Raw genomic sequence first — 21090 nt, 5'->3', positions numbered from 1 at the left:
AAGGAGATAAAAATGTATGATAAATATATACACCAGTGAACTGTACCAACGCAGAGGGTGAAACAGAACTGATTGTGTGTCTGTCTCCCAGTTATTTAGCTCCAGGCCTCATTGACCTCAAATCCAGTGAACAAGGGGCCTCTGGGCTGCCTAAACAAACACAGGAAATGATTCGACGATGAGCATTCAAAGATGTTCTCGAGTCCAATTCCCACTGACCTCTTGCTCTAATAAACATCTTTCCATATCTATTGGTCTGTGTGCTAGTGTGTCTTTTAATATCTCCCATCTCCAAATATTATCCTCCTCCCATATTATCCTCCCAGAGACAGCCGTTTTGAACATTTTGAACACTGTACCCGGTGTCACACACATTATAGGGTCCTCTTCTGACACCATCAGAGTGAGTGTATTACCTGGGTAGTCAGTAGGCTCATGGTGTGTCACCTCCATTGCCCCCTTCAGTTCAACCTCCTCCAGTGCAACGCGGCAATCTCTTCTGTGAAGGAAAGACCACACTTATTAGATGACATCGCTGACATTATAGTTTAATGTGTAGTGGAGTCCAAAACGTGATTTTCCTATGTTTAATATATATATATTTCCACACTATGCGATTGGAATAATAGTGTGAAAATTATGATAATGTCCTTTTAGTGTCCTGAGTGGCTCAGTTGGTAGAGTATGGAGCTTGCAATGCCAGGGTTGTGGGTTCAATGCTCACGGGGGACCAGTACGAAAATGTATGCACTCACTACTTTAAAACGCTATGGATAAGAGAATCTGTGAAATGACTCAAATGTAAATGTTATCACACGCTGATCTGTTTCACCTGTCTTTGTGATTGTCTCCACCCCCCTCCAGGTGTTGCCCATTATCTCGTGTATTTATACCTGTTTTGTCCTCCTGGTTTTTGACCCTTGCCTGTCCTGACCCTGTACCCACCCGCCTGACCTCTCTGCTGACCCTGGCTGCCGTCCTATACCTTTGCCCCACCTCTGGATTACCGATCTCTGCCTGACCTGACCCTGTGCCTGCTTGCCGTCCTGTACCTTTTCCTCTGTTGCTGTAATAAACATTGTTACTTCGACACAGTCTGCACCTGGGTCTTACCTTGATACCTGATAAATGTGTATGAGTGTATAAGCTGTTTGAAAAGACCGGTAGTGCTGCTGTCCTTGGACCACAACGGTTTGATCCCCCGTTACGCCAATAACTCTCTCGCCTGTATCCCCCAATAAACATTACCATCTCATATTCTGATATGCAACTGTCAATAAAATGTCAAAATACCCGAAATAAAGTATTTCAGGGAAACACATGACATGGACTAACCAGGTGAAATCTAGGATCCTTTATTGATGTCACTTGTTAAATCCACAATCAGTGTAGACGAAGTGGAGGAGACAAGTAAAGAAGGGTTTTTAAGCCTTGAGACAATTGAGACATGGATTGTGTATGTGTACCATTCAGAGGGTGAATGGGCAAGACAAAATATTTAAGTGCCTGTCACGACTTCTACCGAAGGTGGCTCCTCTCCCTGTTCGGGCGGCGCTCGGCGGTCGGCGTCGCCGGTCTACTAGCCATCACCGATCCCTTTTTCCTTTTCTGTTTGTTTTGTCTTTGGTTCTTTTCCACACCTGGTTTCATTTGCGTTAATTTCTGTGTGTATAATTGTAACCTGTTGCCTGCCTAGTTTGTGCGGGATTAGTCTTTCTTTGTGATGTGCTCGGTTGGATTTACCGTTATTTGTTTTCACGGTTACGTAAGTGTAGTGTCGGAACTGTGTTTGTTCCTCCGTGCGTTTGCACGGGTTCTCTGTTACGAGGGCGTCGTCCTTTTCCATTGTGCCATTCCAGTGTTGGTGGACTGTCTTATTAAAACACGCTTCTCAGACATCCCTGCTCTCCTGCGCCTGACTCCTACACCTGTCACCTAGACGCACCTCATCACAGTGCCTTTGAACGGGATATGGTAGTATATTGTGTCAAGAACTGCAACGCTGCTGGGTTTTTCACGCTCAACAGTTTCCCGTGTGCATCCAAAATGGTCCACCACCCAAAGGACATCCAGCCAACTTGACTCAACTAAGGGAAGCATTGGAGTCAACATGCACCAGCGTCCCTGTGGAATGCTTTCGACACCTTGTAGAGTCCATGCCCCGACCAATTGAGGCTGTTCTGAGGGCAAAAGGGAATATTACGAAGGTGTTCCTAATGTTTGGTATACTCAGTGTGGTGTGCAATATTGGTTATGAAGCCGGAAGTGTTCATAAGATCAGTAACTTATGGTGTTTTATCATCGTGCTCACCTCTTGGTGGAGTAAAATCTCCAAAATAAAAAGGCGGCAAAGGAGAGCACCAGCAACAGGGCTTCCCCAACTCCTACATAGAACAGGGACTGCTGGGCAGACATTTCACCTGCTATTGAAAAATCCACAAAGGGATCATTAGTCTTACTACTTGGAGCTTTCCAACGTTCTACATTCACATGAAATATCGTCTGGATTCATTCAAGCTCCGAAGGTACATTAGGGCAAGCCAGACGCTACAGTAGCAATACGATACGATAACACTCCAGCTTCATTTTCACTCTTGGAATTTATCTGACTTTCTTCACTACATTGTAGTGAATGTGGTATATCTTCTGCTTGATAAAGATGGCACATTTCACTATAAATACTGTCCTTTAGATATTGATTTCTTTAACAGTTTGCCAATTACCCTATGTCCTTCACTCAGATAAGGCCAAACTTACCACGAATGCTCATTGGTTGAATTGCAGAGGACGTCACCCATGTCATCACCCATGGGCCCAATGAGAATGGACCTCAGGATCCTCCAGTTGAGCAGGTCAGTGATGTTGTGAGTCTGATTGTCCTGGATGCTCCATGGTGTCCAAATGATCTTCGCCACAGGGTGAGAGTCCACCACACACTCACACCTCACCTACCCATCATTCACAGATCAGAAGGAGATGGGAGGTACATAGCCGGTGCATCTAAAAGAGAGGAAAATAAATGGAAAGAGAAAATGACAAAACGACTATGGCAAACGTCCATATATAACATGGTTTATAAAATGGTTACAGAAATGTATATGGCATAATGATACATACACTCAACATTCAGAGCCGTGATGTCTGAACTCCACTCTCCCATCTCGTTCAGAGCAGAACAGCGGAACTGCCCCACGTCTCTGGTCACAGAGAGACTCAAACTCCCAGAATCCTCTCTAAGCAGGACTGACTGCTCCCCGAACACACGGTACCACCTGTAAGAGCTGACTGGGAGGTGACCGTGACCCAGACAGGACAGAGTGACCTTTCTCCCACCAGAGGCCGGGCTGGGAGCAGGCTGATGGATACATTAGTGTGTGGTGCTGGTGAAGACAAAACATTGAGGAAAATACAGGCATGTTAAAAATGTATTCAATAGCTCTCACAGTGACATAATCTTCAAGTACATTTATGCCATGTGTGTTGTTGGCCAGACAGGTGACAGACACATTTTCATAGGTGCCCTCTGCAGCCCAGATATCCATCACCATGTGGTTCTGGGGGGAGGTGGTTGAGTCAGAGCCAGGAAACAGGGGTCATCCATCCACCATCCACAGCACTGTGGCCCTTGGTCAAACTCGGGCCTGAAACCTGCAGATGACTTGGCCAGTGTGGTAGGAGCAGCTGGAGTTTGCCAATATAGATGGCTTGTCTGGAGAATGAAAATATGTTCAGTGTTAATTCCATTAACTATGAATAAAAGTTCACATTTAGGCCTACTTCATATTAAACAAAATCTCAGTCCATATTTTGGCAGTAGTAGTCAATGCGCTCCCCTCCATGGTCTGCAATTTGTAGTGGTGGAATAATTCTGGACAAACACATTTTCTCTTTTTAATCCATTTTTTCCATTGGAATAGATTTGATTTCAAGACACTAAATCCACATATCCATTCAGTAAACCTCAGATCAACCTGAAACTCATACTCTGCAGTGACCACAAAACTAGAGGAGGGCTTGGACCTCCCCAGAGGGTTGATAGCTGTGCAGTGGAACGCATTCTCGTCTGGGTGCAGGTCTGTGACCGCAGTGGTCTCTGTGCTATGGTTCATTGGCATGACCAGGCCATCTCTCAGAAAGTACCACAGGTAGGAGCTGGCAGGAGGGTTGGCATCACTCACACAGAACAGGGACAGGTTAGTGCCAACCTGGACCACAGTGTTTCCCCCTGAGACACTCACAGACCTGGGGGCATCTGAGAGAGAAGAGGTACAAAGGAAAGATGCTGGAAATATCACAGTGAGCCTTTAAATGGAGTTCATCGTTCGTTATTGATGGGGGAATTGCTCCTAATTTTCAAATCTGATGTTCCTATGTCCCAAGTTGTATCACAGAATGTTCCCAGCCTAAAAAGCAAAGCTCCTACTGCGATACTGAAACATCTGCTGTGCAGATCTAGAACCTCACTCAAAGACCTCTGTTAGTTGATGTAATGCTACAATTTAAATGATAAGATACACAGTGAATAGAAACAAATTGAACAGTAAGAGTAGAGCTGAAACTCACAGCTCACGTCGAGCACCACCGCCCCTGCAGCTGTCTGGCCTCCTGGATGTGTCACGTTACACACCCATGATCCTCTGCTCGGGCCACAAACGAGATGGTGGAAAGGACGCGCAATCGACCCTGTTTCTCCTCGGTGTGGTACCCCTGGACCACCTCCCTCTGGTCCCCAAAAGAGAGGGAGGGGAGGAGGGGCAGGTGTGGAGGACAGTACAGGAAACAGTGATGTTGCCCCCCTCCTGCTCTTCACTGACTGACAGCTGTAGCCTTGGTGCTGTATCTGGATATAACAAGAGACACTAAGTCTAAGACACTAACAATGGGTTCACTCATTGTGTTATCGGTCATTCCTCGCAGCAGTCTGCTAACATCTACATAATGTAACCAACAAAAACTACATTAAGACACATTTTCTTTTGGATTCGTGTTTTTATAATATTTGGTTAATTTAAAAAATCTCAATCCATTTTCAAGAGCCCTTTGTCACGTTTTGCATAATTCATTACCTGGAACCTCCACTGAAAGAAGGCAAAGACAGACTTGTTGACCTCATCAACCCAGGGGTAAATGTCCTCTCCGTTATCTTCTAATATCATTCCATTGATCATCAGGCAGCAGTCTCCATCAGAGGCCCTTCCCACCAGTTCAGTTCTACCACTGTAGAGCTCTATGATATCCACTGGTTTGGTGTGGCTGAAGATGACTGGATATTTACCAGGCAGCTTGGAATACTGGTACCAGGTGACATTAGTGGGCATGTAAGAGTTGGGGTGTGTGAAGGAACAGGGGATGAGGATACAAGACCCCGTCAGGCCAGATATCTGATTAGGAATGGTCACGGTCCACTCCTCAGCCACTACCAACACACACCGCAACACTGGACAGAAAGAGAGAGGGTGAAAAGAAATGAGAGAAAGACAGACATTTAATGAGCATTGCTCGATAGCTGAATGCTGTCATATGTGGCAAAATAATAAAACAACTTCCAGAAAACATTTAATTTGTGGGCTCAAATGTATCAGCAATTTGTGGTGATATTGAGAATATAAAGATCCAATGTACATTTATCTTATCTTGTAACTCTATTACAAGGTATAATTTGACTTTTTACTAAGTTACAACAGCTTGACAGGCGTCCAAACATTTCACCATGTTCATTGTTGAACTTAGGAAGCTCTTTTCAAAGAGCAGAAGATAGAAATGGATTTGAAAGTGGTTGTCAGACATGACCATGTTTATATGTACCAGGGGCACAACCATAAGTAACCCTTAAAGACACTAAAACAGGCCCGTCTTTAAAACCAGAACAGAGTGGTTATATGAACTGTAATAATCCCCCAAGTTATGAAACTTGTAAATTGGTGGAAAAAGAATTTCTTAAAATATCAATTGTCAGGAGTTGCTTAAAAAGTGTTGAAAAAAAACTGGATATTGTGTAACTGACTGAACGGCATTGCAATCACATCGGACTGAACGTACAAACATTAATAACACCTTCCTAATATTGAGTTGCACCCCTTTTTCCCTCAGAACAGCCTCAATTCGTCGGGGCATGGACTCTCCGAGGTGTCGAATGCGTTCCACAGGGATGAAACTGGAAATAGGGATGAGTTGAAAGTAGTACAGAAGGAAATTAAAGGTCTGATCGGGAAAGGCAAACAAGAATACAAACTGAAGCTAGAACGCAAACTGCAAGGTGGGATGGTGTGAAGAAGATAACAGACTACAGCACCAGGGGACAACTACAGAGTGATGAGGGAAGGGACAGAGTCACTGAGTTTAACCAGTTTTTAACCAGATTTGATGAGAATGATTTTTCAGTAGAGCAACAGCAGATAGGGGGGGGGGGGGGGGGGCTGGATTCTGATCTGGGAAGCACTGAGCCCATGAGCATCTCGGAGGAACAAGAGGTGAAGCAGTTGAAAAGGATCAATCCCCGTAAGTCAGCAGGGTCTGATGGGGTTAAAGCCAGAGTACTTAACGTATGTGCTAATCAACTGGCGTTCAAACTGCAGTATATTTTCAACCTGTCCCAAATACTATCAGATATTCCTACTAAATAGAGAACAACCTGCATGGTGCCCATCTCAAAGAAATCAGGAGGCACTGCAATGAAATCATTTAGACCAGTGGCTTTGACATCACAAGTCCTGAAAACCTCTGAACTGTTTTTAATATCCTGAAAAAAGGTGACTGCTCCCGTACATATACATATCCGATCTGATACTGCCTGGTTCGGTCTTACAAACTGTCGTCAATTGGTCAGGTAGTTCACAATCCATTTGATTGTATGTGGATTTACGTGAATGTCCTTTAGCTTTTGGGCCAGCAGGTGGGGTTGTATGGTATTGAAAGCACTGGAGAAGTGGAAGAACATTGTTCTCACCACACAGCCTGGCTTCTCCAGGTGCTCATATACTCTGTGGAGGAGACCGAGCAGAGCATCTTCAACACCCGTTTTGGGGCGGTGGTCAAATTGCAAAGGTTCCAGATGGGCTGCCGCCTCAACTCATTTTTACTCTTTAGACAAATGACTTCACACACAATGAACTGAGCCACTTACAGAAATTCTCTGATGACTTTGCTATAGTAAACTGTGTCATGTGGGGGAGACGATGCTCATCATAGGGATATAACGGAGTCCTTTGTGAAATGGTGTGAGGCCAATTACTTGGACTTGAATGCACTGAAGACCAAGGAGCCAATGGTAGATTTTAGGAAAAAGAAAGATGTTTTTAATCCAATTTCTATTAATTGTGAAGAGATTGGCCCTGTTGACTCTTATAAGTACTTGGGTGTAATAGTGGACAACAAACTGAACTGGAAGGAGATTCCTCAGTGTCTACTAAAAAGCCCTAAGGATGCTTATATCTTTTAATGTATGTGACAAAATGCTTCAAATGTTCTATAGCAGTGTTGTGGCGAGTGTAGTGACCCATCCCATTGTTTGCTGAAAAGGGAATTTAGCTAAGGAAGACTTAAACAACCTTGACAAAATAAGTAACAAAGCCAGTGCTACAATTGGCTGCAGCCTGGAATCAATGCAAGACATGTTCTTAAAAAGGCTGCAAGTAAAAACACATGATCATGGACAATGACAAACACCCACTCCACAGCACTCTATTGCTACACAGGAGCAGCTTCAGTAGCAGGTTCATCCTGCCCAGATGTTCCAGAGGTTAAGACGGTCATGAGGCTTTTTAATGAGTGTAATGGAATAACTTTCTTATGCAGTCTTTCTATCAGAAAATGTTGTTGCCGGTTTTCCCAGAGTAGGATAGAAAACAGAATTTGAATCAGACTATTCTTTTAGGTATACTATCGTTGGTTCATGTGCCTTTGTCTTAATGTGTTTCTATTTTTGATCATGTGTTGGTCATGGTTGCAGGTTCTGTCATTGATGATGCATGCATGCTGTGATATAACAATTTCCCAAGTTGAGATTAATAAAGTAACTCTACTCATGCTGGCTCATGTTGACTCCAATGCTTCCCACAGTTGTGTCAAGTCGGCTGGATGTCCTTTAGTTGGTGGACCATTCTTGAAACACATGGGGCACTGTTGAGTTAAAACCCTAGCAGCGTTGCAGTTCTTGATACAAACCAGTGTGCCTGTCTCCTACTACCATGCACCGTTCAAAGGCACTTAAAGCTTTTGTTTTGCCATTCACCCTTTGAATGGCACACAGACACAATCCTTGTCTCAAGGCTTAAAAATCCTTCTTTAAACCAGCCTCCTCTCCTTCATCTACACTGATTTAAGTGGATTAAACAAGTGTTATCAATAAAGGATCATAGCTTTCACCTGGATTGACCTGGTCAGTCTGTCATGGAAAGAGCAGGTGTTCATTATGTTTTGTACACTCAGTGTATCTATACAATAGACACTGTCATTTTCATAAGATTTATTGAAAATAAATATCAGTACAAAGTTTGCTGATCACAGAGATTGGCGTTCGGATAGACATGTATATTCACTTTGGTTGAAGCAGAAACACAATTTTGATTAAGAAACACCATAGTCAATTCTGCAGTTACAGAGAGCAACATATCCCCATATTAAATCAACCTCACATACATAAGAGCTTTTCACATTAGTGATAAAATAATATTAAGAATATAAAATATGAAAACATTTATGACATAAAATATTGCACATCACAGTGAAAATAACAGTTTTATTCCGTTTACACAATTGTGGCAGTTCTCACAGGGGGAGGAGCGACAAACGTGGGGAGAGGGATTGACCGCTCAGCCGGAGCCTGGAAAAGATATCAGATACAAAGCATGGCTGGTAAATCATTTCTGAATAGACATCTTGTATGTCACTCTCCTACATTTCTATATAACAGTTCTAACCCAGTAGCAATTCCACAGGGCCCATATTCACAAAGCGTCTCAGAGTAGGAGTCATTCATTATGGTTTAAAAGGCTAAACTGATCCTGGATCAGCACTCCTACTCATCTATGTTTTGTGAATACGTGCCCCGATGTGTACTTCAGGTATTTTGTAAGTGTATGTCATGACATGTCAAGGCGGGGTGAATTACCGCCTGTGATGTTATTTTGTTGTAATCAGGCAGTGGTTTGAATCCTCCAGTCAGCAGGTGGTTGGGAGTGTTTACGTCTGGTTGGGTTGATGCCACCTGCATGGGGCAGGGGCGGGGAGAGTTCTACAGTACTGGTAGGAACATGACATTTGTGCAATAACACATTTTCCCAGTTACTGACATTACCTTCTCTACTGCTCTGGGTGTAGGATATCTGTTCTGTTGACCTATGAAACAGAAACACAATTTTAGAGTGAGAACCACTTGATTCCGGATATGATAATAAAAAAGGAAGGAAGATCAGGGGATTGAGTGTTGTGCTCCTACGTTTCTTCCTGCAGCAGTAGACACAGAGGTATATGAGGCCGATGAGGAGGAGGAGGAAGAGGAGGCCACAGGGAATCCCGACAGCGAGGCCTATAATCTGTGGTCTGCTCAGACCACCTGTCACACCAGCACAGACACAGTACAATCTGTTAGAGCAGCACTCACAGAGCCTACTCTCCAATGATGCGTCAAAGGCAACATGGAAGCATAATGTTTACTATAAGTTTGACTTTACCAGTATCATGTAGAAGTCTACTTTTATGTTAACATCCAGCTCATTCCCCAGTCTCTTGCAACAATACATCTTATAAAGAAATGAATTCATTGCTTCACATGGAACAACGCCAAGCCTACTAGTAAGTGGCAATCAGATTAGCACCCTCCAAACAATCTGAATAGGAATATTATCCAAGTCAGTTCAAATACCGGGTCCAATTCTCTGCACCGCTGATGGTTCCCCCTGAGTTCTGCCAGCAATGGGGATGACCCGGAAGTAGTATGTGGATTTGGGATCCAGAACAGAGATATCAGTGCTCCGGAAGGAACCGGACCTCTGCTGAATGCTCCGGAATCCCTCTGTGGCTCTTTTCCTTCGGTTGCCATTTTTAGTGACAGTCAGGAGGTCTGGTCCGCTCATCTGGATGTCAAAGCCTTCAAAGCAACGGAGGGACAGAAACCAGTGTTGAGCAGTACTTAAAGGGATGTTCCATATAATTTTACATTAACTACAGCCAAGATGCATGTAAAACCAGGTCAAATGTCAAATTGTATCCCAAAGCTGTCACTACAGAGTAGTATTATACAAGGTTCTCAGCCAACTGCTTGAAGACAGACTTATAGACCCAAAACGACATAAAAGGAAAATGGCAACAAGAAAGCAGGCTCATTTTAAAAAATTGGTTAAGGCCTATTAGGCTACAATATCAGTTTCTCACAGCAAAGCATTGTGCACTCTAGAACAAAGCTGGATAGTCCAGATGGTCTCAGAATTAAGCAATATTTACAGTACACCCCCATCTACTGTTTGGATTTGCATCTTTCCCCAGCAGCAGTATTGGTGAGGTCTAGCAATTCAGCAGTGAGATCAAAATAATTTTAACAAAAGGTTGGAAATTGGGGAGGTTCCCATGTTGTCAAATAACAATGCCTAAATTGTGGAAAACACTATTCTTAGGTTCTGACAATATTGTTTTTACAGGAACATTTGTGAGAATAGGTACGTCGGCAGCTTTACCTGTAATCACAGAGGTGGGAGGGACCTCCCAGGTCATTGTGATGATGGTTCCATTTTTATTAGGGAAAAGACTGGAATCTGAGATGGTGGGGCCTGGAGAGGGGTGAGAGGAATACTATGGAGCTTTGTGTAAAAAAAAAAAAAAAAAAATGTTTTTCTTTACACAGTCTAAGACCCCATTGTGCTGCTTCAGTCTAGTAACTCTAGTGCTCTAGAACTTTCAGGTAACATCTGATTCTCCAGTAATTTTAATACAGTACAACTCCTTCCCAGTGCTCAGCACAGAGATCACATGATGCATGTTTAACCACATTCTGTAACTACTGTAGAGCGTAAAACACTACTATAACAGTGGATCAAAATCTTACATAAAGTCTTTCAAATTTCACGGTGACCCACCAAGTAAACAAAACCATGTATTTCGCTCTAACTCTATCCATGACCCAAGAGAAACAGGCCGCTAACCACCACATGAGAAACTGGTCGATGACATACCCAGTAACTGAGTCTTTTTTCCATTGATGCCCAGTGGGTTGCTACAGTTACAGGTGTAAGTGTAGAGCTGAGCGGTGCTGGTGTTAAAATCATGGATGCTGAGATGCGCAGTGTCCACGCTGATCTGGTACTGCAACCCATTGGCTAAGAGCTCGGTACCTTTGGACCATGTGACCGTAGCCTTGGGTGTGGCCTGGCTGTTGCAGTGGATGGTGACCACTATTTTACCCTCTCGGTCCACTGTGGTCAAGACCATCGGTAAAAACTTTGCAGGACCAGCTAAGGAGTAATGAGACCACTAGTTATCCTGTGTGATCCTCAAACATTGTTTGTTGTGCAGACCTGCAAAATGCCTGGACCTTACATAGTCTAGTATGGAATAAGTAACTCACTGGCAGTAATATTGCACTGTGTCTGATGGAGGGGGTGATTGGCCCTACAGATGACCATTTTCCCATTGAGGTCCTGAGAGGCAGGCATGGTCAGGTTGAAGTCTCCAGCACCGCTGGTGGCGTTAGTCAAGGCAGGAAAGGACAGCAGGGCTTCTGGGGTGCCTCCTGGCCACCGGCAGTGGAACTGCAGGTCGACATTTCCGTTCACTGCATTGACCGAGCACAGTGGGCTGGCTGTCGGGCTCTCTGTGATGGTAGGAAGACAAGGGGCGGCGGGGTAATTAGAACACTTGCACGCTAAATAAATGCAAAAAGCTTATTGGTTTGGCGCACACACACAGGTTGTGTAGCACAGGCACAAGGATCCATCCAGATGTTTCAAGACCCCTTACGCTAAGATCAATGATATCAAACAACACAAAACATGTGTACCGTATTACCCCCTCAACAGACGCTAATACTCTACCATAAACGTTGACCGTCAAGTTCTTCTTGCGCTGCGCTCCAGTGTTCACATTGACCAGCACACAGGTGTATATGCCCCCCTGGCTAGTTTGGACATTGGTCAGATTGAGACTTCCGCCCTGGGAAACGGGCAGGGTCTGACCCCCAAACATCCAGGAGGCGGAGGGTTGGGGAACCCCCTCGGCCTGACAGGAGAGAGAGAGGGAATCTCCGGAAACAAAGAAGGCCTGGGACGGACTGGCTCCAAGCACGGGCTCGTCTGGTCCATCTACGGGAGACGACAGGTAGTGGAAAGGGAAGTCAGGTGACCATTTAAGGGCATATCGGTGTCATCAAATGGCTGGTTAAAGTGGATGTCATTTGTGGTAGCATTTTTTGTTCAGTGTAGAGTAGAAGAGTAAGAAAGTGAGGAGGACTATTGCCATTTCCACATGCGAGTTCCATATAGAGGAGTTGAAGGAAATAAAGACGTGCAGTGGCAATGTGGATTTGTGAGACAGGGAAACATGTTGTTGCTTTCAGTAAAGGATTAAGTTAAAGGATTCAACTACAAAACTAGAGACATGCAAGTAATTACGGGTGCACAAGACAGAAAATTGAGCTGTTAACTAATAAAGTAGAATAAAAAGTCATGTTCAGACTAATGCTTCGGACAAATAAGGCGAGATTCAAATACTCCTTCTTACAGAGAACAGTTATTTTCCTATGAAATGTGACATTGCTGAAAGGGTTGGTCAGGACCAAGGTGTATGGTCCTGTGTCGTTCCGGTTGGGCTGATGGATGACCAGGCTCTTCTGGCCCACTGTGTAGTGAGAGTTGTTCTGGATCTCCACACTGTTAAAGTACCACCTCGACTGGTCGGCCTCACCCTGCAGTGTGCTGTACTGCAAAGTGAACTTTTCGGCTCCCTCTTTGGCATCGGCAGGCTCTGTGTTCACAGACACGTTCTGGATGTAGTCTGAAAGCAGAAAGGAGAGCAACGGTTAGGGTAAAGGACACAGATGGATGGACAAACCATATTGCTTCTCCATGGTGAGGACAATGTAGCTGCATACTTCCTTGAACGGGTAAAAGAAACTTACACGTGATCCTAACATGACTAAACTCTACATGAAGTCTAATATTCAACTAAAATGTGTAATATTCAACTAGGTGTCCTCAAAACGAGAATATCTATTGAAACTGCTTTTTAGTAAAGGAATGTGATTAATCTGGGTCTGGGAAACTGGCACCAACTGCCCAATACTCACCATAGACCTTCAGCACAAATATGGCTGAGACAGTTTTTAATCCAGACTTGACTATCTCCACAGTGTAGGTGTTACTGTAAACAAATGACACATTTTGGAAGGTGAGGGACCCATCGGTCTTAATCTTCAGCACATCACGGTAAACGGTGGCTATGTCTGGTGCAACACTGGAGCCAAGGGTCCAGGTAACCACAGGTAAACTCCCCATCTTCCATGTGACCACAGCGTCAGGTGCACCACTGATGGTCACTACCAGAGTCACATTGCTGCCAACAGTGGCGTTGACAAGTGAGGGTCCCAGGGGAGAGATGGTCAAATCACAGTTTACACCTGTAGTTGATCATGATGAAGCAAAGAATGAATGGAAATGTAAACATTAATACAAAGTTGATTAAGGGTCACAAATTGTAACTAAATCCTACACAGAAATAGGATCTCAATCATCTCGTGATACATTCTATATGGTCACAATTTATTGGGTAGTTAATTAGGTGAATCAATAATTTGTTTATTGTATAATGTATAGGTTTACAATATGGTGTAGGCCTATTGAAAGCAGGCTAGTTTTGTTTATTGGCACGTGACATACAAAATTAAACAACATGATAAATTGAAACTTACCTCCAATCACAAATATCAATAGAGTTAACTTAAAAATGTGCCAATTGTGGACACCAAACTGGTGCGAGGACATATTTGTTTAACTTCAAAGAGAAATCCACGAAATCCGAAACCATAAATTGCCCACAGCGTTCACATAAAAATATTCCACATTTGAGCTTTTTAAGATACCACCAAAAAAAATCTGGGTAGAGTCCTTGTGAAAGTTCGATGGACAACTGATGTAATACAATCGCTCCTGCGTTGTGTCCTCTATTGCACTCAACCTTGCTTCACTGTCGAGCTGTCCGGGCTATCCGTCATCAAGATTCGAGAGCAATTCACCTGTGTCGATGTCAAAGCCTTGACTGGTAAAATATTGGTAAACGTGGGCTTTACTTTTACAGGCAAACTTTCAACAAACAATGCAAAGGTGACTGCTTGTTGAGCTTTGAGGTGTGACAGTAATTTACTATATCAATATCTACGGGTAAACTAGTCTAGAATGGCATATTCAACCAAACAGTAATGTGAGAAAGAGGAATATGATTTATTGCGCAGTCACCTAGACGTTGACACAAAATAAAAAGGTGTAGGCTGGTGATTTACCAGTGTTTCAGGTCTATTGTAACAGAATGATCTGATTAATGAAAGGTAACCGGTTGGACTGCATTCTTTCCATCGCCTATTGCACTTGTCTTCTGGGAGAAACCAAATATCTCCCCGCCTTAACAACCGGAGTTGTTGTTCACAAAGCAACACGGTTGGGCTGCCTAGCTCTCGCCTATCCTTTCTTTGGATTGGTGGACATCTCAATATTGTAATCTATTTTGAATATTCAAAGCGGGTTGTTGACGTCAACCGCCAGTATTTATTGTGGGCGTTATGCTACTAGCTTCATGCCATGAATAGCCAGCCATTGAGACAACTCCGATTGAAAGTGTTTTTTTTCTCAAAGTTGCCGGGATGTCACGTTTCCTACTTATCGGTACACTCGTAATTTCAGATTTAGTCATTTCTATTTGATCAAAAAAACATAATGTTTTTGTTGTTGACCAAATTCGACACTCATTAAACTCAATACAAAAACGCCACCTGCTGGAGGGAGAAATATTTCCTGCCGAGTTTGGACTCTTCCTCTCTGGAGAAACAACCTTGGTGTCTGGTCCCAATTAATGCGGAGTGGGACACTCACACACAGCTATTACAGTGATTGGTTACCACTGAAATAGTTTAGTTCCATTGAGGGAGTTCTATTAACCTGAGCTGCAGTGCACCCGTCAATGGCCCATGACTTGAACGGGCAAAAGCAGAGGGAGGAGCACCCTTCTCAAATCGAACAGTAATCTGTGCCACATTGTCAGGTTGTCAACAAGGCAGCACAGTGCATCATCTAGAAACATACATCTCTTTTCCATAAAATATGTTATGTTGGAATTTTCAAACAAGTTGTTTTCATTGAGAAGGCATTTTTTATCAAAGGTCATTACTCCCACGTGCCACTAGCCTAGGCTGCACAACTTTTGTCTTGAGCAGACTTCATCGTGGCTTTGAACAGCCCTCTGGCTCACGCCCGGGAGGCAGACCGGTTCCAAAAGAAATGCAATCACTTTTCACCTGGTGCAAACTCCTCCCACTGGCTAAACTGGGACAGATAAGCACATCCTCTCATTATAAAAGTACTTTTGCTACACAGTTAGGTACCATTTAACAGAGTACCATCTTTCTCAGGGATTTAGGGGGTTCGGAACATGCCCTCTAATGACTGGATGTTTGTTGCCAAGTACTAGCTACTCAAGAGACTATCTTAAAACCAAAACAATGATGTGGAAAGACAGAATACAACAACATAGAATGACAGTGGAAAACAGCAGATGTAGATATGAAAAAGATACCTTTAATGTTATGGTAGGATGCTGTACAATCTAAACAGAAGAGGCGCTTATGGTAAAAAGTCAACTTTGTGTGTTTTTTAAAATAATTTTCCCACATCTACTGAGAGACACTGTCCAACCGGAGCTGCCACCCAACTCAGAAATAATTATATTTATATAAACTTTATACAAACCAAGTCAGTAGACATATCACAAACCCTGAATACACATTCAGCTCTGCAACTTTGGGTTCTTATTTACACATAGTATCAAACTCAAACTGCATAGCCCAGATGTGTCAACGTAGGGTTTCGTGATAGGGTTTTCATAGGTCCATGTTACAGATGAAAATGTTATTGTGACACTCTTGAATGTACAGTGCAACACTTACAGAAACATGGGTGAAAGAAAGTTACTGACTTATATCACTGGCTTGGAAGTTGTGCATTTTTTTAGTCTAGGTCCTCCATACCTAGTTACCTATACTCACAGAGAAGATACATGAATTACAATACAGATGTACCATGTGAATTAAATTCCACAACAACAACAGACCCTCTTCTTCTTCACCCTCTGGGCTGTGTGGGTTCCTATAGGACAGTGTTTCTCAGTATCCCTTTATTCCAGGTCAGTAGGCTACTATCATGGAAGTCAGAGTTAAACAGAGGACCGGGTGGCGATGGGTTCTGCATTATGCAACCAGTCCTCCACGTTTGCTAAATTACTTTGTTCCATCTCTCAAACAGAGACCTGCAAAATGGAAGGGGAAAATTACATATTACAGCCAAATAGAGACAGAAACACTGAGCTTGGTCAAGTACGGCGCACTATGGCAAAGGTCTGCGTTTACAGTTGAGGCAATTTGGTGGAAGAAGCAGATGATTGTACAATCTTCACTATTCCTCAAAAATAAACATTTCTCTCACCATTCACAAGGGTAAGTTGTTACATGAACATGAAATTCATCAGTGCTCTGACATTTTCTAATGTGTTACAAATATTATCTCAAACAGTCATACTGTTTTTAGGTATTGAGACTCACCCCTCTGTGTGTCCACTGCACTCCCCCTTTGACTCCCACAGGGCCTCTAGATTGTTCCGTTAGCCTTGAGTTTGGCGACCAGGTCATCCACCGTCTCCACCTTCACTCCGGCCAGTCTCGTTGGGGGCTCGTCCACCCTCAACACCTCCAATCGCGACACCATGTCCACCCCCAGGTCTGCTGGTTTCATGTTGGCTATCTTCTTCTTCTTGGCTTTCTGGTAGGTGGAGGGAGAAGGAGATGAGAAATTAAAGTGCTATGTGTGTGTGTGTGTACACTTTGTGAGGAAATATACATTGTGTGTATTACCATGATGTTGGGCAGGGTGGCGTATCTGGGGGTGTTGAGTCGAAGGTCTGCTGTGAGGACGGCTGGCATGCTGATTTTGATGGTCTCTAGACCACCATCGATTTCCCTCACCACCTTCACCTTTTCCCCATCGATGGTCACCTCAGAGGCAAATGTGCCCTGCAGGAATGGGAGGTACTACATTTAGTAGATGTCATAATCCACATTGAGATGAAATATTATCTGAAATTATCAAATTAATTTACAACTAAAACATAGCCTTCTTTCCTATGTTACCTGACAACTGTAACCCCGTTGTAGGCCACGAGGCAATCCAAGTGTGACATCTGGTGGTTTAACCAAGTAAATACACCCTAATTTTGCCTTTCATTTGGCCTTTGGTCTACTTTCAGTGCAGACTGTTGACTGTAGTGACATAATCTAAGGCCTGATAGTTCAGCTGGTCTCTTCACCTGACATTACGTCAATATGCTAATGCTTATAAAGACCATGAGAAAAGGTCCTGATCTGGACTACAATGGTATCCAAGTCAGCACTTAACAGTAAGCAAGGCCTCTATGCTCTGAGATCAGTTTAGTGATTCCTGCTGAGAAAAAAGATTAGAACAAGAAGAAACCACTACTGACCTGAGGCCAGTCTAACAAGGCTGCCGTCATCTGACCTGTCTGGTTACAGTCATCGTCAATGGCCTGTCAAAAAATACCAACACAATCAGTGAGCATACATGAGATCATGAGGTTCGATTTCAAAGTCAACTGGCATTGGTGTGGCAGTAGCGCAATCTATTGCATCGGATGACCTGTTTGCCCAGGATGACGAGTGAGGCCTCCTCCTTCTTGGCTAGGGCAGCAAAGATCTTGGAGATCTGCAGGGGTCCCATGGCCTCGTAGTCTTTTCCTGAGACCTCCACGTGGATGCCGCGGTCACACCCCATGGCCAGTGCAGTACGGATGGTCTCCTACACACACACACAATACAAATGCTTGAGCGGTAGGGTTCTCAAAATTATATAAGAACACCATCTGAGAACAATGACAGAATATTACAATCATTAGCACAGTCAAGTTGGAGGTGACCATCTGAAGAATCCTTCTTACAATAGAATGAAAACATACTCATGAACACTATCCTAATGAAGAAACAAGATCCAAAGCTTCCCTCCAAATGTTAGCTATTGAAGGCCTGTTAAGGAGGATGTAGCCTAATGATACAGAACGTTCGGATAGAAATGAAGCCTAAAACTACAGGATGTTAAGATATAAATTAATTGAGTAGAACAGATATGTATAATGTCATGTAGAAGGAAAATGTTCTGCATCGTTGAATACACCCGACTCCAAAATGGTGTCGCCAGAGCATTCCGTCACTCTTACCGTTACTTGCGTGGGCCCACAGCTGACGGCCACCACCTCTTTGATGAACTTCTTCTCCTTGAGTTTGACGGCCTCCTCCACAGCGATCTCACAGAAGGGGTTCATGGAGTGCTTGACGCCATCTGTCACCACCCCGCTGTGGTCGGGCTTCACGCGGATCTAGGGGAGAGAGCAGGGTTGTCTTCATTAGGCACCAAACAGAAAAAAACGAACTGAAAAAGGGTGGGACTACCTGAACTCCAATAAGAAATGCTAATTCAGTTTCAAAGAACTTTGCCCTACTGAACATAAGTGAATACTGGATAGTCACTCAGAAGGGTCAGAGAGAGACAGACAAAGACAGAGGCTGGAGACATGAAGTGCATGCAGTCAATGTGCCGGAGTTAAGTGTGGGGACACTGTGCAGTCTGGGCACTTGGAAATAGTTGCTGTGGGCCCAATGTAGGTGTGCTCTCAGAGCTTTCCAATTGAATATGTGAGGCAGTCAACCCAATTCTGGAACACTTTTGAAAGCCTGCCACTAACCCAATAGTATTGAATAGCCATGGTAAATAAACCTTTTAAAAGGCCAAAATTCTGTCTTAAGTCGATCCCATATACATTAGTCACCTCATAAATATATGACTGGCCAAGACTGTGTCTCGCTCACACACACACCGCCCTCATGCCTCCCTGTCTGATAAGAGTTGAGGCAGCATTTGGGACTGGGGAGGGTACAAACATAGCTTAACCGAGTGCATCGAGAGACAGCTACAGGGATCTAGTTGGGTGCAGCTGAAGCAGGAGTGCTCAGACTAGTATGAAATAACTGGTAATAGATATGGTGTTAAGCTTCCTTTACAAAAAAATATTACCTTGGAACTATCTGATAGGAGTGGCTTGGATAGTGATAGCCTACTATCTAACTGTCCTGATGCTTTGACACCTAGTTGATTTTATGTTTTTAAATCCCTCTGATGAAGCCTGAATGATGATTATACATGTAGCTTAATATTTGCAATACATTGTCACAACACAGTGACAATGTATTGTTAGCTAGCTTTCTTTTTTAATGTTGACAGTCGTTTATCGTTTTACCAATTCTAGAAGTAACGTTAGCACGCTAGACAAATTAAACGTAACTGTTACCTAGACAACCCTGTAATGACCTTGGTATTTTCCTTGCAGTTATGGTTGTTAATTGACATTCAAACAATGAATGCTAGCTTGCTAAGCTAACCCTTCATCCATCTACCCACCTTACGTTAGCTAGCTACCATAGCCATAGGAAGTATCGAATGGAAATTCTGCACGTGAAATGTTGAATTGCTTTAAATTAGAAGACAGTGGGGAAGTAGCTACCTTGACAGCATAGTCAATTACACGTTTAACTCCAACAAGAACCCGCGACATTGTTAGCGATTCTTCGGTTCAGCAAATGTACAGTAGCTAGCTACCCAGTCACCACAACGAACCTGCAACCAAGAGACTAGTGTTCTGCTAGCAGCACAAATGATAACGTCACTTCGGTATGGTAATGATGAAACCTTTCAAATAAATGGTTAACTCATTCAAAAGACATTGAATTGTAATCAATAGCCACCTCCATTGTGACAACAAGAAAATGCAATGAGTAATTTATGAAAACAAATCCCAAAAATGTTTTTAAATTATTTATTTTTATACCAATAATGAAAAAAGACAACATGACACTGGGGGCTATTGTGTCCCCCCCCAATGCAAGACACCGTAATAGACTGTACATGGGTTACATATTGGCTCATAGAGATAACTTTTCTACCTGTTTCAGCTAAAGTGGGGTTGGAAATATTCAGTAGGGTCTCTACTAACCAAATATTATGGTTCGTTTTGGAGTGGGACAGTGTTGTACATACCCAGCAGGACTTCATTCTCAGCCAGCAGCAGTCCCCCTCCAAAACTACACATATTTGGTTGGTAGAGACCCTACTGAATATTTCCCACCCCCACTTTAGTTTAGACAGGTAGAAAGGTTTTCTCTCTACAAGCCAATAAGTATCCCATCTACCGTGCAGTGAAAGGAGTGTGTGGAGTAAGGAGTCACCAGTACTCTGTATTAAACCAGTTGCCCAGCACAAGACCAATTAAAGTTTTGCAGACTCTATTGAGTATTTCCAATAACATATATTTGTATTTTATTAAAAGTGTATTTCTTTAAATATAGCCTACACAATAAGTTTCAACATACTGGGATAAATAATTTAATATTGCAAATAAAATACGTCAAATTAGCAATACATTTTTTCAGAGTGGGTTGCAATGATGTGAAAAACCGTTGTACTATACTTGTGATTTAAAAAAAATGAAGTTTGCGTGTCTCTGCAGGGGGACTGTTATTTTGAAAAAGAAAACCGCGATCATACTGCCAGCATAATATCCTGCTGCTAGAAGAACGGTAACGCAGGAAAGGTCGGAAAGATTTTAGAGCGATTCCGTTGAAAAGAAGGCGGGTCTAAACGGGACCGCCCATTGTTGGAACCAATTAAAATTATGTGAAATTGAAGACTGTCAGCAAAAGTGACCTGTAACCAATCACAGAGAACAAGCTGGTGCTCCTACTATTTCAGTCGGACACAAAGCCCAGGAAATGTGTTCCACTCT

At 43.2% G+C, this 21090-nt stretch overlaps 2 protein-coding genes and 1 pseudogene across 2 annotated transcripts; all 3 read right to left on the bottom strand.

Annotated features, from left to right (window-relative positions):
* Positions 1-298: 298 nt before the first annotated feature.
* On the bottom strand, positions 299-7718 carry LOC129858574 (B-cell receptor CD22-like; annotated as a pseudogene).
* Positions 7719-8449: 731 nt separating this feature from the next.
* On the bottom strand, positions 8450-15647 carry vsig10l (V-set and immunoglobulin domain containing 10 like). Its single transcript, XM_055925624.1, has 12 exons — positions 13895-15647; positions 13274-13603; positions 12709-12981; positions 12024-12290; positions 11558-11803; positions 11166-11444; positions 10671-10763; positions 9863-10087; positions 9437-9553; positions 9296-9336; positions 9110-9205; positions 8450-8821 (listed from the first exon to the last, which is right to left on the bottom strand). Exons 1-12 carry the CDS (start codon positions 13965-13967, stop codon positions 8747-8749), a joined length of 2115 nt encoding a protein of 704 aa, XP_055781599.1. The 5' UTR covers positions 13968-15647; the 3' UTR covers positions 8450-8746.
* Positions 15648-15750: 103 nt separating this feature from the next.
* Positions 15751-19952, bottom strand: LOC129857403 (electron transfer flavoprotein subunit beta-like). Its single transcript, XM_055925625.1, has 7 exons — positions 19813-19952; positions 18472-18630; positions 17898-18056; positions 17725-17787; positions 17099-17257; positions 16790-17006; positions 15751-16497 (listed from the first exon to the last, which is right to left on the bottom strand). The coding sequence occupies exons 1-6, from the start codon at positions 19861-19863 to the stop codon at positions 16836-16838; spliced, it is 762 nt and encodes a 253-aa protein (XP_055781600.1). The 5' UTR covers positions 19864-19952; the 3' UTR covers positions 15751-16497; positions 16790-16835.
* Between the last annotated feature and the right edge of the window lie 1138 nt (positions 19953-21090).

This window comes from Salvelinus fontinalis, chromosome 6 (assembly GCF_029448725.1).
Source record: "Salvelinus fontinalis isolate EN_2023a chromosome 6, ASM2944872v1, whole genome shotgun sequence".
Taxonomy (NCBI): domain Eukaryota; kingdom Metazoa; phylum Chordata; class Actinopteri; order Salmoniformes; family Salmonidae; genus Salvelinus; species Salvelinus fontinalis.
This window is presented reverse-complemented; position numbering and strand designations above follow the sequence as displayed.

What these genes read in the sequence shown, in the direction of transcription:
- vsig10l (XM_055925624.1), bottom strand. Translation starts at nt 13,967, where the DNA reads ATGTCCTCGCACCAGTTTGGTGTCCACAATTGGCACATTTTTAAGTTA. An exon ending in ACAGTGCAATATTACTGCCA is followed by an intron (nt 11,445 to 11,557) that starts GTGAGTTACTTA and finishes ATTACTCCTTAG; the next exon opens with CTGGTCCTGCAAAGTTTTTA. An exon ending in CTACTGCTGCAGGAAGAAAC is followed by an intron (nt 9,337 to 9,436) that starts GTAGGAGCACAA and finishes TCTGTTTCATAG; the next exon opens with GTCAACAGAACAGATATCCT.
- LOC129857403 (XM_055925625.1), bottom strand. Translation starts at nt 19,863, where the DNA reads ATGTCGCGGGTTCTTGTTGGAGTTAAACGTGTAATTGACTATGCTGTC. An exon ending in GTGGGCCCACGCAAGTAACG is followed by an intron (nt 18,057 to 18,471) that starts GTAAGAGTGACG and finishes GTGTGTGTGTAG; the next exon opens with GAGACCATCCGTACTGCACT. An exon ending in TCGTCATCCTGGGCAAACAG is followed by an intron (nt 17,788 to 17,897) that starts GTCATCCGATGC and finishes ATTTTTTGACAG; the next exon opens with GCCATTGACGATGACTGTAA.